At 44.1% G+C, this 17172-nt stretch overlaps 1 protein-coding gene across 1 annotated transcript; it reads right to left on the minus strand.

Annotated features, from left to right (window-relative positions):
• Window positions 1-94: 94 nt before the first annotated feature.
• On the minus strand, window positions 95-15751 carry adam28 (ADAM metallopeptidase domain 28). Its single transcript, XM_035526493.2, has 23 exons — window positions 15488-15751; window positions 13740-13986; window positions 11854-11936; window positions 11574-11650; window positions 11151-11229; window positions 10797-10873; window positions 10221-10407; window positions 9968-10030; window positions 9600-9671; window positions 9002-9171; window positions 8743-8824; window positions 7997-8127; window positions 6807-6984; window positions 5795-5878; window positions 4927-5122; window positions 4728-4833; window positions 4290-4452; window positions 2299-2379; window positions 1875-1962; window positions 1365-1470; window positions 1148-1223; window positions 835-1038; window positions 95-594 (listed from the first exon to the last, which is right to left on the minus strand). Exons 2-23 carry the CDS (start codon window positions 13798-13800, stop codon window positions 559-561), a joined length of 2400 nt encoding a protein of 799 aa, XP_035382386.2. The 5' UTR covers window positions 13801-13986; window positions 15488-15751; the 3' UTR covers window positions 95-558.
• Between the last annotated feature and the right edge of the window lie 1421 nt (window positions 15752-17172).

Here is a 17172-nt window from a genome sequence, read left to right on the forward strand (position 1 = left end):
TATATATATATATATATATATATATATATATATATATATATATATATAATATATATATATATATAATATATATATGTTTATATATATTACACACACACACACACACACACACACACACACACACACACACAGCACACAAGTGGGAAAATAAATTATTCTATACAAATTCAAGTTCTATACATGAAAGGCTCCAATAGGAGGCATCATACCACAGAATGGCACTCTCCTGAGACCAACCAGTGGCACAAATCCAGCCCTGCAGACCTACGCCGCTGCATAGTTTACAACACATCCTCTGTTTTAACACACCAGATTTGTTATTTTGCAAGAGGACCCAAGCTCTGCAGCGAGCTGGCCTTCAGGAGCTGGATTTACAGAAGATAGGTTTGGATTCTGCACAGCATTAGCTGCACTTTCTGTGTTGGCCAGTAGACGGCCACACAAAACTCAAGTAGTTTAAGTTCATCAGTCCTCTTTAGGTGCTTGGGGGCCCAGTTTGTGAGATCCTGAGGTCTCAAGGCCGGTTTGTTCCGTACGTCAGTCCAGTGGAGGCGGATGTCACACCTTTGGTGCAGGAGGAGGTGGTCTGAGAGCCTGGGAAAAGTAATATGATACTATAAAGATGTAGGTTTACTGAAGCATGCAGTTAATACTTTTTCAGATGCTAGTTATAGGTCCAAATATAGATGTTAATTTTAAACAGGTAGTAACAAAGAGAAACTCTCTTTCAAAACAATAACTCAATGTTTGCTAATTTTATCAAATTCATTTATTATAAATTTTGTGTTTTAAATCAGGAATAAAGGGCAATATTGGTGGGACTGGCCATGATACCTGCTTTGCTGCTCTGAAGTCTGTGTGCAGGCTTTTGGGCAGAGCTGTAGGCGGGACCTTGGGCGGAGCTGTAGGCGGGACCTTGGGCGGAGCTGTCGGCGGGACCTTGGGCGGAGCTGTCGGCGGGACCTTGGGCGGAGCTGTGGTCGGGACTTTGGGTGAGCCCTTAGGAGGATGAGGCGGGGGACCTTTAGGATGTACCAACTAAAAACAAAACGCATATTGCCTCATCACAACCACGGACCGACGTGGACAGACGACGTGAAAATTAATTAATTTTAAGTGATGTGTGTGAGAGATCTTCAGAAGTTACCATAGGAGGGGTTACTCTCTGAGGGCTGAAGTAGGATTTGCTGATTGGTGCAGGCTCTTTCTTCCGCATCTGACGGCTGGGGACATGAATAGCAGCACTCAGATGTACAGCTTGGGCCCACTCTAATAGGAGCGTTTGTGCTGTTGTGTGTGTGTGTGTGTGTGTGTGTGTGTGTGTGTGTAACAGTGAGAGAATATTTGTATGTGTTTCTGCTCACCTAGTCTGACACTGGCGCTTTCTGCGTTTCATAAGATAGATGGCAACCAGAGCTAGGACGATCCCCAGTAGGATGAAGGTCACCACAACAACGGCAATGACTCCACCTTAAACAGAATGCGGAACAGGAGGTGTGGTTTTATCCGTCATAAGTGCTTCCCATACATCAACATTCCCAATTCGCTTTCTTACAAGCCCATAAAGCTGAGCTGATTTAACCCACAAACCAGGGGTTGTTATGCCAGATCACCTCACACTGAAACTTAAATCAAGATGTCCTGATTGATTCCTTGAACACCAGGACGGAGATTTTTTAAAAAAATTCCGGCTCCCAAGACCCTGAAATATGCAGCCAATATGTGGATCACAGGGCCGTGCACCTGCACCCTGGAACTGGAGTAGTATATATTTAGGCAGAGCTGGGCGAGAGCTGGGATTGGTGGAATCGGGAACCGGTTTTCTGCAGGATCTGGAGCTGGAGACTTAAAAAAAAGTATAAAGTTGTATGTACTTCTGGATAGGCCGCTGGTGGAACGCCTCTCACAGTCAGGCGGGAGCCAGCCAGGCTCACAAGTACACTCCAGCTTGTGATTGCACACCTGGGGGTCACACACACACACAATTACACACACACACACACACACACACACACACACACACACAAAACACTATGATCACACACATCCCGTGTCTTCTCTTCTGGTTCCACTGTATTTTGCATCACAGCCTGATTCGTTTGCACGGGCGGGATACGGATTTAATCTAGTCATGGCCTTTGTGAACTGAACTGGAGCAGAGAACCACACAAAAACGGATAGAACCTGGAAGTCCCTGTGACAACAGCGGGGACGTGGGATCGGTGAAGAGACGAAGGCAGGGATTACGGATCCCTCCTCCCCTGTGTAGTGCGGAAGGCAGGAGCTGTTGCCACTCACCCCGTGTCCTTGGCATTTGGCTGAGCAGTTTGTGGCCTTGTAGGCGGTTTCTAGGTCCACACACTGGTTCTTGCTGCAAACCTGAGAAATGGCGACAGACCAAGAAGAGATTCCTCAACTTTGGGTTTATTTTTGTTGTTGGACATCGTGCAGAATCTTGTTTGGAACACCGCTGGTATATAGCAGTTACATTCCCTGAGGTCTGGGCACTAAAGGTGTTCCACTTTCCTTTATCTAGGAGTCGGGTTTCTTTTTCAACAACTGGGATCCCATTCTGAGCGTCCTATTCATTCTCCCTGAAGTAGAATTAAAGTAAAAGCGCTCGGTGCTGGGAAGGCCGGTTCTGCGACACCATGACGTGCACAGATGGCCGCAGGTTTTGGAGCTTGTGCCGGCAGTTGCTCTTCACCTCATTGTGTGTGCTGAGAGACGGCGTGATGATGACAGACCTTAAAATTAATTAGCCAGAATCTGTGCTGAAAAATGGACTCAAAAACTGCAGTTAATACAGCACATGGGCTGCTAAAATATTGTGTGTGTATACTGTGCTCACAAGTGAAATGTAATATTATACACTTTAAAGCAATGTACAGATTACGAGTGTGGTTTCAGGACCGTCCAAAAAATTATGACAATTGCAAATCACGATCATAGGGCTCCAAGCACTTCACGGCCGTTTATTTTTGAAAGATTTGAATCGTTTTTTAACTGCTGATCCGTTTGAGAGCAGTGTTTCATAAAATGGCTACTTCCCTGCTCATAATTCAGTCTTGTTGGTACTGTGCAAACCTTGGCTAAACCAGCTGGTATCTTGGATATTTTTGTTTGTCATTTGCACATTTTATGGTGATTGTTTTCCTACGGGAGAGACTTGTTCAGCGTCAGATGACTCAAACATATGTCTAAGCCACACTGATCCTGCCTGACATGTTACCACCACGACACCACCACTAATGCTGGGTTGTTTCTGTTGCTGTGTGGATGCCACCATCAGTTATTCAGCACCCTCACAGTTCAGCACAAGAAGGAGCTCAGCATATTTGAAACATTTAACTCGTATAAAATTATATTAATATATAATTATTCTATATTTGCATTGGCGCATTTAACTAGCATTGAATTGCGTTAATATTTATTTCTTAAATATAACATTAGTAAATGCATATTCCAATGCATACATTTACTAGTATGATATTTTTAACTATATGAAACCAAGTTGAGAGGCTTTAATAAAAAAAAACAAAAAAAAAACTCAACAAATAAAATAAACTAAACATGTAGAATAAGCAATATGAGCTGTTAAAAAGCTACTAAAATGATTTCCAGCAACAACAACAACATAAAAAATGGGCATGAAGTGCTTGGAGCTGCATGATCACTGCTATGTCAGTGTTAACGCCTTGCTCCAGGCGGTTCTTTAGTTCTCGTAGCCGTTACGGCAGAATGGTGAAATCACTGGTACGTGTGAATATTGAAAGCTATCCACGGAAACTGTAAACCTAAGTTGTAACTGCTTGTCAAAGATGTAGTCGCACAGACGCGAGCGCTAAGGCTACTCGCGAGGCGTTTGCCATGCACAACGAAACTAAATGTCTCTTCGAGCTCCTCCGTACTTGAGAAAAACCGTGAAGGTTTTCCACAGGGTATAATGGAATCTTTACAAACATGTCGATTTGCACTGGATTAATATAACCTGAATTTATTTTTATGGCCAATTTTCCAGAAGGTAAAAGCGCATGCATTTGGTAAAAATGACTGACATGGTGTGTTCGGACAGGACTTAAAAAAATGATATTACTAATGTAACTTATCCCGTCCAAATTACTGATTTAACTATTCCCATTCAAACAGGGCTTTTGTTTCATTTGGCCAGATTAAAAGCCTAATGGGGTTGGTCCTGGCCCACGGGCTGTGTGTTTGACACTCTATAGTGGTCATGGAACACGGGTTCACCTTTGTTTCTCTGTAGTGTTCGGTGAATGAGCTTTTACCTTGTCATTATCGCACTTGGTGCCCGTTTCCACTAGAGAATTGTCCTTGCTTATGTTGTCGAAGAAAGTGGTCTTGCAGTCGCCGATCCTGGCCAGGCGTCCGTTGGGGTTGATAGGGTTTTCCTGTCCTTTACTGCAGAAGAGCTTTCCACACAGTATGTCCCTAAGAGCAAAACCAGTTGGAGACAAGAAGGTGATATATGTTGCTGGGGTTTTGTTTTTATTTTTTTTAATGCTATCTACAAAACTAGGCACTAGTCTGATAATCAGGAAGCTGTCCTGGACTGATGTCCGATACGGCGAACACTCTCAGCGTGCTGGAACTGTGGATGCAAACTCAGTGATTCACTCGGTCCCGTCTGTTCACGTGCATGTGGGTTAAAAACACGTTGAAAACGGAGAAGCATCGCAACGGTTCAACGAATGGAATACACTCACTCTGTCTGGCAGCCGATGAACTGTTCGCTAGAGGGGCGGGAGCAGAAGCCGTAGAACAAACCCCTCTTGTTCTGCTCGTAACAGTGGTTGCTTGCCACAACGGCATCTGGGGGACGCAAACGAAAGTGGGCATTTGAAAAACACAGCGCCTCCGCTCCGGGATTGGGACCCCAACGGCCGCGGCGGAACGCCCGCTCACCTGTTCCCCACATTTTGATGCACTCGTCTTTCCGCAGTGGGCAACTCCCGTTGTAGCAGTAGCCCATGTTGTTCTCGCAGGGCAGACCGTTGACGGCGAAGACATCCTCGGGGCAGACGCCGGACTGGCCCGAGCAGTACTCTGCAAGGTCGCACTCGTCGTGCTTCTCCCGGCACACGTGTGAGGAGTCCAAGATCTGGGAGGTGTGAGAGAGGTCAGCTTTATCGGTGGGGGCAGGATTAGGGGCAGGGATGGGATTAAGATCGGTTTTTGATCTGTTTTTCTTTGACATGTTTCTGGATTAGTTTACTTTGCTTGTGCTTGTGGTCATTCTGACATGAACCTTCTTCACAGCAAGAGTTAACCCAGCCTGGCTGAACACAGGTCGAGCGTTGGTACAAGAGCGGTCAACCCGGGTCACTAGCCCCCTGTTGAACATGTGTTCCACCTTAGTCATTTTGTGTAGGAAGGGTTAATGTTTTTTGCTTCCTAGAGGCCAACTTAGCCTGCTTGACAGTATAGAAATAGTGGTTAATTTACACTGGAAATACAACAAAGAAATGTAGCAGCGTCTGGAAATTGCAGACAACCGTTGATCCAGGTTGAACTCGTAACCCACAAATCTTACATCCAGTTTTAATGACGAGTGACATTGTGTATCAGTATGTTATCAGTGACCCAGAGTGACTGCTGCTAGATCTGTACCACTGTCTATAATACATCCTTTCAGTACTGTTCACTGGAAATTCTTCGGCAGTGATCCAGCTGAGATAAGGCTGTTTGTTATTTATTGGAAGTGGGTTTCCTGCTCCAGGGTGGCTCTTGGCCTGCGTTTTCTCAGGAAGCGCTGCCACATGAGGGCTCTCACCTTGCACTCCCTGCAGCACTCCCCTTCTGCGCACTCCGAGCCCATCTCGAGCATACAGGTGGTGGCGTTGCAGCATGAGCACTCCTGCGTGCACACACACACACACACCCACACCCATACATCAGACAGGGTTTACTGGAAAATGACACATGTAGTATATAGGTAGAGTCTTGATGTCTTAAACCAAACAAACAGAAACACCTAGTCTGAAGTCATAACTCTTAACCCTGTAGAGACACCAGCTAAAAATGGTCTACATATCAGTTGTCATTCATCTGCCTAATTTTTCACATACGCTCTCGCTTTAAAAAGGCGCCCTGCAAACGAAAACCAATTCACCAAAACAGGAACACGGTATGTGTGTGGGGGAACATGATTTGTTTTGCAAGCGCTCTCCTTTAAGCTCTGGCTGGAGGTGAGTTTCGACAGGTATCCTGGACAGGTTTGAACAGATGCGTAATGGTGTGGAGTTCCCTCCCTTGCAGGAGATTGGAATGTACGCGCGTGTCACTGCATTCCAGTCCTGAATCACCAAGGTGATTAGAACCGTTTCTTCCACATGCTTACTGATCCCATAACACACTGTTGTTCTAAACTACAAAGTATCCCAGTATCAAAGGCACGCTCTCTTACTACGGCTAGGGGAAATGCTTTTTTACGGGACGTTGTTTATTGCTGGTGCATCATCGTAAAATGCCCTTCATGTTTCAGGCATGTCTAGACCAGAGTTTCTGATGCGCTCTACAGATTACACACCTGTGAGTACGTGCTTCTGTTGGAAGGGTGTTTTTTACCTTGTGCATTGAGGAAAAGGGAATAAACCAGTACTCCTATTGGCTGGAGGGCCTAGGTGATGCAACGCGTCTTTAGAGCTGCCTAATGGTTGCTTGATTATTCTCCCTGTGACTTTTATGATACTTTTAGGACTACGTTTCCCCAAGAAAGTTACTGTGGCAGGAACACCCAACACCTTCACTTGGGGTGGGAGGGTTGTAAAGGAGTCGTGGTTTACCGTGGCCATGCCGCAGTCGCACTGCTCCCCGATCTCCTTGAAGCCGTTGCCACACACGGGCGGCTGAAGGAGTTTGGTATCCTCGGGCTTGTTGAGCAGGCACTCGGGGTTGCGGGAGTTCAGGTACTGCTCAAAACTGTTCACACTGCAGCTGCTGAAGTGCTGAGGAATGGTGTAGCTGGAAGAGTCACGAGGGGGCGGTAACCATTAGCAACGAGGCCGCTGGGGGTGCGGAACGCAACACCCTCCCTGAGGCCGCTGTGTGTGTGTGTGTGTGTGTGTGTGTGTGTGTGTGTGTGTGAGTGAGTGAACAAAAGCCGTGCTGGAACTTGACAGGCAGTGCCTCTCAAGTAAAAATGTTTAAACCAGAATGGTATAAACTCTAAATACATGTTTTAAACATTCAGACACGCATCTAAATAGGTAGGCAGTTCCATACTGAGATGATTAGGTGCACTTACAGACACAGAATCAGACAAAAGATTGGACAAACCTGACTGGCTTTTATAGTCTTAAAGCCCATTTTATTCTATTAGTTTATGCTTAAATTATTTTTAAGAAAAATACAAAGACAAAGATGATAGCCTATATATGAACTGATTTACAGAACTAAAACATAATATTTGAATATTTGGAAAAGTATCATAGGTGAAAACTAAGATTGTCTTCAGAATATAGGGTGGTTTTGCCAACACTGTTTCTAAATTATAGTAAATAAACAGAGAGTAGGTATGTCCATACACACACACACACACACACACACACACACACACTTGCATTAGGGCTGAGGTGAAACAGGAGAGCCTAAAGAACAGATATGATTTAGCTCTGGAGGGTTAGTCAGTCCTTTGTGAGGAATTCTTTCCCTCAGTCAGCCTGTATCTATCGAGGAACTTTACATAAGTTGGATGTAACTTCCTTTCTGCAGTTCCTCTCTGTTTCAGTACTACATACAGTACTCAGTACTAAATTAGGAGCATTGATCATGACTGCTACAGGAGGCTATTGGGTCTGCACCTCCAAACTCACATAACACAACAGGACTCGGGTTACGTTCCTTTTTTCCTGCGTACGTTTTACACGGTAAGAAAAAAGGTCAACCCTGTATTAGCGCCGGCGACGGGGCTGCAGCAGGTCGAAGCCATTCCTCAGAAATGGGCCTGCGCGGGCCGGGCACAGGGTTAACCTACCTGAGTGCAGCAGCCATGATGCAGCTGTTGTCGGTGCAGGTGCAGGAGCTGGTGTCGTGGTTCATGCCCAGGTTGTGGCCCATCTCGTGCGACAGGGTGGCCCCAACGGCGACAGCGCGTGGGTTGTGGTCCTGTAACCAGAGAGTGGTAAACAAATTCAATCAGTCAGTCAGCAGGAGGAAATGGCATTTATGAAAAGCTCTTGAAGGAAGTTGAAACATAAACTAGTTTGAGATTAAGATGGTTAAAGGACTAATGTGTGGGGAATAGACCTGATTAAACACTGACTTAATGAAATAATGATAATACCAATCTCTGACCTCACTCTACTGCCCTCTGTTAAAGGAATCCTTCAGCCAACATGATAGCCTTGCTAAATACTAAGACGTGCTTAAAATCCTTTTTGCTGTTTGCTCTTGAGCTTGTAAGCAAAGTATTCGGTTTTCACGTAAGGGTTAGCTGTGATCCTTTGAAGCCACAGAAGTCCTTAAACCCTTGTTTCTGTTTCCACGGCAAAAGCTTGTTGCTGTGGTGTGGGTATTTACACTAGAAGTGGCCCAAATCTCCCCCCCCCCCCCTCTCTCTTTAAGCAAAGTCCTGGAAGATACATGTGAGGCATGAGCTGGGGTGGGAACGTGTCTGGCTGGGCCAAGAAGGAGTCAAGATTTCTTTTGCTCATTTGGCTTGATGGTTTTCAATGCGCTGGGTGCGCATGCCACTTCCCTGAGGGTTGGGGGGGACCGTACCTGGATGACTCCCGTGGAATGGTCTGAGCACAGGGTGCCAATGAACGCCAGCCCCACTGTTGAACCATCGAAGTCTATAGCACTGGATGAGATCAGAAATCACGCCCGTCACCTCCTTAGTGTTATACGTTCATAAAAGGTCACATAAGTAAATCATAACGATAAAATAGTGTGTTATATGATTATGGGAATGACTCGAACGATGTTGCCAAAATGAATGGCGGCATTTTGACAAAGGCGCGTCATGGACGTAACCTACGTGATGAGATGGGCATTGTCATGCTGCTGGCGTTTCAGCAGATCATCGTTTCTCCATTTGGTGAATTTGTCCAGGGTTTCTCCGGCCGGCGTCGTCACATTGATCTTGTCCGAGTCCGTCCACACTTCCAGCCCGACCACGGCGATGAAGGTGCTTATTTCTTTATACACCTGCCGAGATGTCGAGCAGTCAACAGCTCAGAGGATTTAAAAGCTTTAATAAGTGTATTAGCAATTGATGTAAACGTTCATTTTTTAGTATAATGGCAAATAATTGCATGGTAAATATGGGTGTCTTGGAAATAAATCGCAGGTGCTTTTGAAAGCTGCGTGAAAGGGTTGCAGTGCCTTCCAGCCAGTCCAGGTTTTTGTTGTGTTCTAGCTGCCCTAACACCCAAACCAGGTAAACAAAGGGCAGGACAGAGTTCAACGCCCGTCTTAGGTGTGTCGGGAGTTTGAAGAGAACAAAAACCTTAACCTCGACCTTAACACACAAACTTGCAACCTTCCCCAGCAGAAGTTCTACGGAACAACCGTCATGCTGGAATTTTTGGCATGATGACTTCAGTCCACATGCCAAGGCGTAATCTGAGACTCACAGTGTTGACAAAGTTGACGATTTCGTACATCCTCTTCCTCACTTTGTCTATGTCCTTGTCCATCTTCACGTACTGTGGGAACACAGACCCGACGTATAGTGAGTCACAGCCAGCCTCACCACAACATGCACATTCAGCAGGAAGTGAAAACTAGCTTTCGCATACGTTATCAGTGTCTTGGATTTATGCCACAAAAAAAAAGTTTCAGCCTCGTGTTTAATCATGATGATGGTGTGACACGAGTTTCCACAAGCACCATTTGAGTTGAAGTTTGGACTTTGACGATCATAAATCCTCTGGTCCTGTTTTTTAAGAATACAGTTGAAACCTTAGACCAGACCTCGTGTTTTTCCCCTGGGGACACGTACCATTCTGTTGTCTGCAACAAGGAAGAGTTCATTGTATTTCTGCTGCTGTAACGATGTTGAACCCTGGCAAAAAGCAAAGGAACAGAAGAGCAGTCGATCACGTTCTATACGTCCGGACGTGTAGTTTGATAGGAAAGCATTGATTACTGGGCCAATTCACGAGCTATGAAAGCACCAGTTTCTGATCCCATTTTCCTGTCACGGGGTTGCTATAGTGTTGAACGAAGAACAGCTTGATAAACTGGGGTTTTACCGAAAACCGGCTTCGGGATTTGCCGGTGTGAGGGGGGAAGCCATCGGTGTTGGTGTCCCAGCTGGTGTTGGTGACCCCGCACACCATGGGGGTGTTGTTCACGTCTTCATACTTCAGCACAGCGTGGTCGCCGTCCTCAGACAGCGGCTCGATGAGAAACCTCTGTTCAGCGGTCTGGAAATAACCTCTGAGATACAGTGATTGGCAGAGAGAGAGAGATTACTCAGCGATTACTCTGTGTCTGGGATAAAATTGTGCAGTTAGTGGAAATGTTTTACTTAAAACCACTTGCTGACATGAACTAATGTTTGGTGTAATTTCTTTAATTTAATTAATAGTGAGGCCAATTTAAGTTGGTGCAGCAGCACTAAAAAACTAACAAACATCAAGGAGCAACTTGAGAGATTAGAATACTTGCAAAACCACTGCACATACTACTCAGTCCCATGGAGACAACATGGCTAGTTTAAAACTCAGTCATTACAATATCTCTTCAAAAAGTGAATAGATTGGACAAACGTAGTCAAAAGCTTTTAAGAAGCCTTTAATGCTGTAGTTGACTTTTATCTGTCATACCGTAATCCATCACAAGTGCTCATGCTGACCAGGGAGCCGCTGTCATTCACGATCTTCCCCTGGTAGTAGCAGAGGTCCTGGGAATAGAGGGAGAACAACAGGGCAAAAAATGTATTTAACTAGTTAAACTGCTTTTGGTATATTATTATTTGGACACGTGTTTGTCTAGGGGCCAGACATCGTCCAAACGACGCTTTTATCACTTCTGTCGCTAAAGAAAAGTGCTTTTCACTGGTGCAGAGTTTTTAGGATTAGCACTGAAGTGCTTGGGGGAGCCTTAAGAGCTGAGCTGTGTAGGAGAGAGAAAATGGTCTTGTGACACTGAGCTGAAAGGAGTTGGTGAGCTTCACGTACCAGCGCCTCAGGTTTGGTCGTGACGGGTGTCCCCTCTTTCGTGTAATATGTCTCAGTGTAGTCCTTGGTCAGTAAATCTCTGCAGGGACCAACACGGATATGAAATCAGGCCGCAAACAAGCTTGTTGAATTGAGGTATTCCCTGAGCTGAAGTCTGGATAACTTCAGCTTGACATCCTTCGACTCTGCCCACCCCGCTACCCCCCGCTCCAAATCCGTCCCGGCCCTGTTGGCCCCGGCCCGAACCCCAGCGGCTCTGACCGATTCCTTGTGTGACGCTCTGTGGTCAGGTGGTGGTTGCTAAAGCAGGAACTGTTCCCAGATTGCGCCACATGTGTATGCAGACTTGGGCCGAGCCACCGGATGTGTGTTTGCAGCAACTGTGAGCCTTTATGCTGTCTGGCATACAAAAGAGGTTCTTACTTGTTTTTCTGCAGTTCCATCTCGATGTGCTTCCCATGGAGAGTCATGGCGTATTTCACCACGTCAGGCCTGGATGACTGAGGAAACAGTTCAGTTCAAACCAACATTAAGACGTTTATTACCGGGAAGTAGTGTGTACCGTGTACCAGTACCAGTGTGTGAAGTGTGTGAAAACAGAATCTTATTTTTGTCATACTGCATTTAGCCTACAGCAAGTAAAATTTATGAGTAATTGCCCTAGGAGTGATTGTCTGCAGAGAAATTCTGGATGCTCTCTCACCTCTACGTCTCGCTTATAAAGGGAATGAAGTCTGACTGGTCGAATGACCTCGTAAACTGCCACTCCGTCTAGAGTACGGCTACCTGTGACAAGAAGCGGAAGGATGAAGAGGAAAAAACCAAAAACATTTACTACCAACAGGCGAGGAGAATCGTGGGCCTGTTGCAGAGACACGCCTTCAGATTGGGATCGTTTTCCTCCTTTAATACTTGCCCATACTTTTGTGGACCTGGATGTGCCGTTTATGAGCCCATCGATAAAGGGCTTAGATTAGCTTGACTTGGTGGAGTGGCCTTTACAGTCACCGATCTTTGTATAGACTATATTAAAGAGTGCTTGACAAACAAACACACTGTCAAAACATTTGAGAGTGTGGTCATACCCATGTTCCTGTGTAATACTTGGGCTTCTGTTCTCCTAGGGTTAAGATCACACAACCTGTGCCTCTTACACAACATTATTTACCACAGGTAGTTAATAATTAATGCATAACAATACATGTCTTTGTTGATATATATATATATATATATATATATATATATATATATATATATATATATATATATATATATATATATATATATATATATATATATAATTATTATTATTATTATTATTTTTTTTTTTTACCTCTCTTCAGCTGTGACACTGATATTGGCTCAGGTTATGACTCACTCCCAATATCTTTCAAACAGCATTTATTTTAATCCAGCTCTCACTTCACTCTTTACCTCTTAGCTTTAAATAATTCCATTATTTCAGCACCTCGCATGTTTAATGGCTCATGTTTTCTGATACAACCCGGCTCCCGTATCAGGCACTCAGTGTTGACGGCTGTGTGTGTGCCGGGAGCTGGAGTAAAGGAGTGGACTGTCTGGTGGTGGTATTGGTTGAGGCGTGGTTAGCCGTTGCCCCAGACCGCTGCGCCCTTTCAGCGCTGTGAAACGCCATCATTCACATGTTCACGCAGACATTCGATGGAGGTTAGTTAGCACAATGCTCCTACTAATAAGTCAATAGAGGGAGCTGAAGCCTAAGAAACTCCGAGGGAGTTCCAACCCTGCGCATTGTTCCCAGCCCTGGCCCGCTAATAACACACACTTCTTATGGCCCCCCATCATTCAGTCACAGCACAACAACAACAACCATTAAAATGGCAGTTTTTAAAATTTCTTTTTTTTTTTTTACTGTTATCATTTTTGGTTTACGCATTCTTCAAGTGGATTGCGCTGTTTGCCAGGCTGCCATGGTAAATAAGGAAGTGTTCTTAATGACATGCCTGGTTAAATCATAGGTTAAACAAACAAATAAACAAGTTGACAAACTAACCCTAGCCCCTACGCTCTAACCCCTGCATGACTGAACCGACTAACTGGGGGTTCATGAAGCACCATACCCACACCTGGCTGCAGGTAGATTGTAGGTAGAAAGGTGTCTCGGCCTGAGCGGGCTCCAGAATCACAAAGGCGAGGGTAGTTTGCATTACAATCGCGGTGCCGTTGTCAGAGGCGACCGCTGGCTGGGACGAGAGCAGCTCTCAAGCTCAACCCCCCCATTTCAACTGAATAATGTGTCACAGCATTTTAACAGCTTAAGTGACACATTTACACAACAGGCAGTGCTGCACAAACATTTACTTTACTTTTTATAAACACATTTAATGTTCCTAAGTAGGCAAGCACACTACCAAAAGAAAAAAAAAACTGTCAATGGTAACCTGATATTTATTCACCATACGATAAATACATTTGGGTAGTCCCCCATAAACAAACCAGCTGAGCTGCAGTGGCCCCTCAACCAGGAGCCAGTATTGACCAGTAAGCCATCCTCACAGAGCTTGTCAGTGTAGTTATGCAGCCCTTGTGGCCGTATATCCGGTGTCTTACCTGAGAGGACGAGCGAGGCACAGAGGGAGAGGATCCATAACAGGTGACGATCGCCGGCCATTGTCAGCTTGCGCGCAGCTAATGAAACGAGAGGAGGCTGAGCCCGGTCTTATGGGTCACCTGCGGACGTTTGCGCAAGCTGGGCCCCGCTGGCTCCGCCTAGCTCCGGGCTGTCTGCTCCCCCCCCCCCCCTGGCCCAGGCACCGGGCCTATGAGGAAGTGAGAGCAGCAGCCCTGTTCGAACACGCTTGAGAGAGAGAGAGAGAGAGAGAGAGAGAGAGAGAGAGAGAATGAGGAAAGCATGCAGAGGATGTGGGGGAGGAACAGAACGCGTAGAGTAAGATTAGTGCCCTGGCACTCCTTTGTGACTGAGCTCTGACTGCACCACAGTAAACAGGTAGCAGATATGAATCTGTTCTGCTACATGTCCCATTTTTTTGTTTAGAACAGCAAATAAATGAGTGGATCTTTTATTTGTACTGATATGTTAACGCATCACATTGTAATGGTTTCCTGTCAATTGCCTCACAAAGTGGTTACAAAATAAAGCGAAGGAAGTGATCTAATGTGAATGTTTTTAGCTGCACTTTAACTTTACCTGACGCTTTTATCCAAAGTGACTTAGAATTCTGACTAAACACAACTGAGTGTTGAGACCCAACAGTGGCAGGCCTTGAACTGGCAACCTTTTGATTACATGTTGAGTACCATAACCACTGAGCTACCACTGCCCAAAACTTTGGTGACTGACTAATGAATCTAATACTTTGGCTCTATTAGACTATAGAAATATAATTCTTGGTATGTTTAGTAATTCATCACTATTCAAAATCCAGTTTGGGGCAAACTGTAAAACGGGGTTCTTAACCTTTTTCATCACTTGACCCTTTGTGGGGTTAAAGATATTTCATGCAGGCACAGAGAACTCTATGAAGATATATTTCAGGGCATATCATGGGTCAGATAGATCAGTGACCATTCCTCGTGGCTTTGCATACAAATGATTCTGTTTTGTGGACTCTGCACGGTTTTCCGGAAAGTTTTTTTTCAAAACTGCTATCATTTGATGAAGATGAGTCCAAATAAACACACCTTGGTGTGCTGGAGCTAGCGCAATTGCAGGAAAGGCCTTGGAGTGACTGTCTTCAAGATAAACACAGCTTTCTGATCCAAGCCTCAAACCTCGCTGTGGTACAGCTGATGATGATGATGATGACCTGCTCCCAGCTCTTGACAGAGAATCTTGAAAAATCATCCACTTGTTGCTTTGATGGCATTACCAGCAGAAGTGAGTTTTCTTTTTCTTTAGCCGCGAGCACTGCGAGAGCAAGCAAACAGGGCCGCAGCCTGCACTTTAGTGACTAAACGAACATGCTTGTGCGTCATCTGAGGAAATCTTTGCTATTACAAAAGAAGACCGACATGCCATTGGCGACATGGTGGTGGTGATTCTTCATTCCTGCAAATTTCGTCCGAACAAGCCACTTGGAGACCGGACGTTTGACAGTTGTGAGTTTTTCTCACTCATTTGTCAGTACAAATCCACACACTTGATACCTTTCATCATGTTTCCTCATTTGGTTTTTGTTTTTTTTCTGTTGAGACTTTACTGTAGTTTTTTTAATCGGATGCTTCTGTGTTTTAGCCTTACCCTTCCCATTTTTAGTACTAAGCCATCAGAGCCCTGCACAGAAAAAGTGCTTCAACTTTAATGCTTACTCAAGACCCCTAGCTCAGTAAAAACTCACCCAACGGAAAATCTTCGAGAAGTGAAGCTATTCAACAGAGCTGGCATGCAGTCGTCAGTATTTTGTGGAAATGTGTTGCCTTTACAGCACCGCACTCACCCCCCCAGGGGGGTCCTGACCTCCAGGTTAAGAACCTCTCCTGTAAAATATTCGGAAAAGCGTAAAGCTGCTTCGCCAGTACCAGCTTTAGAAGACAGTAAAAGAAACCAGTAAATAACAGTAAAAGGAACAACATTCTAAAAGAAACAGGAAGCCTGTTATGCAAATACAGATGTGGCGTGCTCTCTCTTTCTTGTTAATACTCTGGCAGCTGCACTCTTGACAAGCTGCTGTGTGTACAGTGTGGGTTTTTTTTTGTTTGTTTTTTTTTTGGTAATACAGCAAACAATGCATCATTGTAGTCCAAAGACACAAAGAAAAGCATAGGTCAGCTTCTTAGCATCTTGCAATGTGTGGAAGGGTCTAACTCTTGCTTTATTACTAATGGAAGAAAGGTGGTTTAAATTATATCAACTTGAGATTTTAAAGGAATCATTTTTTAATGATTTTTTTTTTTTACATTATGAAACAGCCTTTAAACTGACCAATAGTGCCTTCGAGGTTTTAGAGATTCTGTACTAAGAGATTCTGTACTATTCGAAACATGGCTGCCTCCATGTCGGGACCCACTCTATGAAGCATAAACCAGTTCATTTGAGGACTACAAAACAATTTGATTCTTCAACTCATTTGAGCAGCACTTCATAGAAAAAATGTTAAATATTTTTTGCTACTTTATGTTGATAAAAATGAGTGCACCTTTAAATGTTCATGCAGAATCAATAATAGCACAAAGATTCCCAGCATTAGTGTGTAAAACCAGATTTCTCAGAATGCTTGACACCCTCCATCTCTCTGCTTTATTTTAATTAGGTTTTAAGTTCTGTTTATAATACTAAATAAACAGGTTATCAGTTTATTTATAACAATAACACTAATATCAGCAGTAGTCTCTCTCTCTCTCTCTCTCTCTCTCTCTCTCTCTCTCTCTCTCTCGCTCTCTCTCTCTCTCTCTCTCTCTCTCTCTCTATATATATATATATATATATATATATATATCTCTGTCTATATATATATCTATCTCTCTCTCTATATATATATCTCTCTCTCTCTATCTCTATATCTCTCTCTCTCTATATCTCTCTCTCTCTCTATATATATCTATATCTATATATATATATATATATATAGATATAGATATATATATATATATATAGATATATATATATATATATAATGTGTGTGCGTGCTTGCGTGTGTGTGTGTGTTTGTGACCTAATGCTCTTTGATATGACCCAGTAGAGCCTGTATTTCTGTTACCATTTACACTGAGCTCACTTTTCATTGCCCATACAAAATCTCTCAGCATGATCAGCAGATTTATTATATATTATTCCAGCTACTCCACAGTCTTTAGTCTGCTTCATAAGTCAACTCCATAAACAAGCTATTTTGGTTAAAGGAATGCAGGCCAGTCTTCACCATGTTACAACAAAGGTTTTTTGATTTTTGACGTTTCAACGAATTCCGCAGCTGTACATGGAAGTGTAATTGCAATGTGGTATTGTTAAGCCGCATGCATTGTGCGCTGAAACATGAATACACACGCAAATGTTTTAGCCAATTTTGAAGTGTGGCCAAGATTT

The sequence above is a fragment of the Electrophorus electricus genome, chromosome 1, assembly GCF_041902795.1.
Source record: "Electrophorus electricus isolate QZ-2024a chromosome 1, ASM4190279v1, whole genome shotgun sequence".
NCBI lineage: Eukaryota > Metazoa > Chordata > Actinopteri > Gymnotiformes > Gymnotidae > Electrophorus > Electrophorus electricus.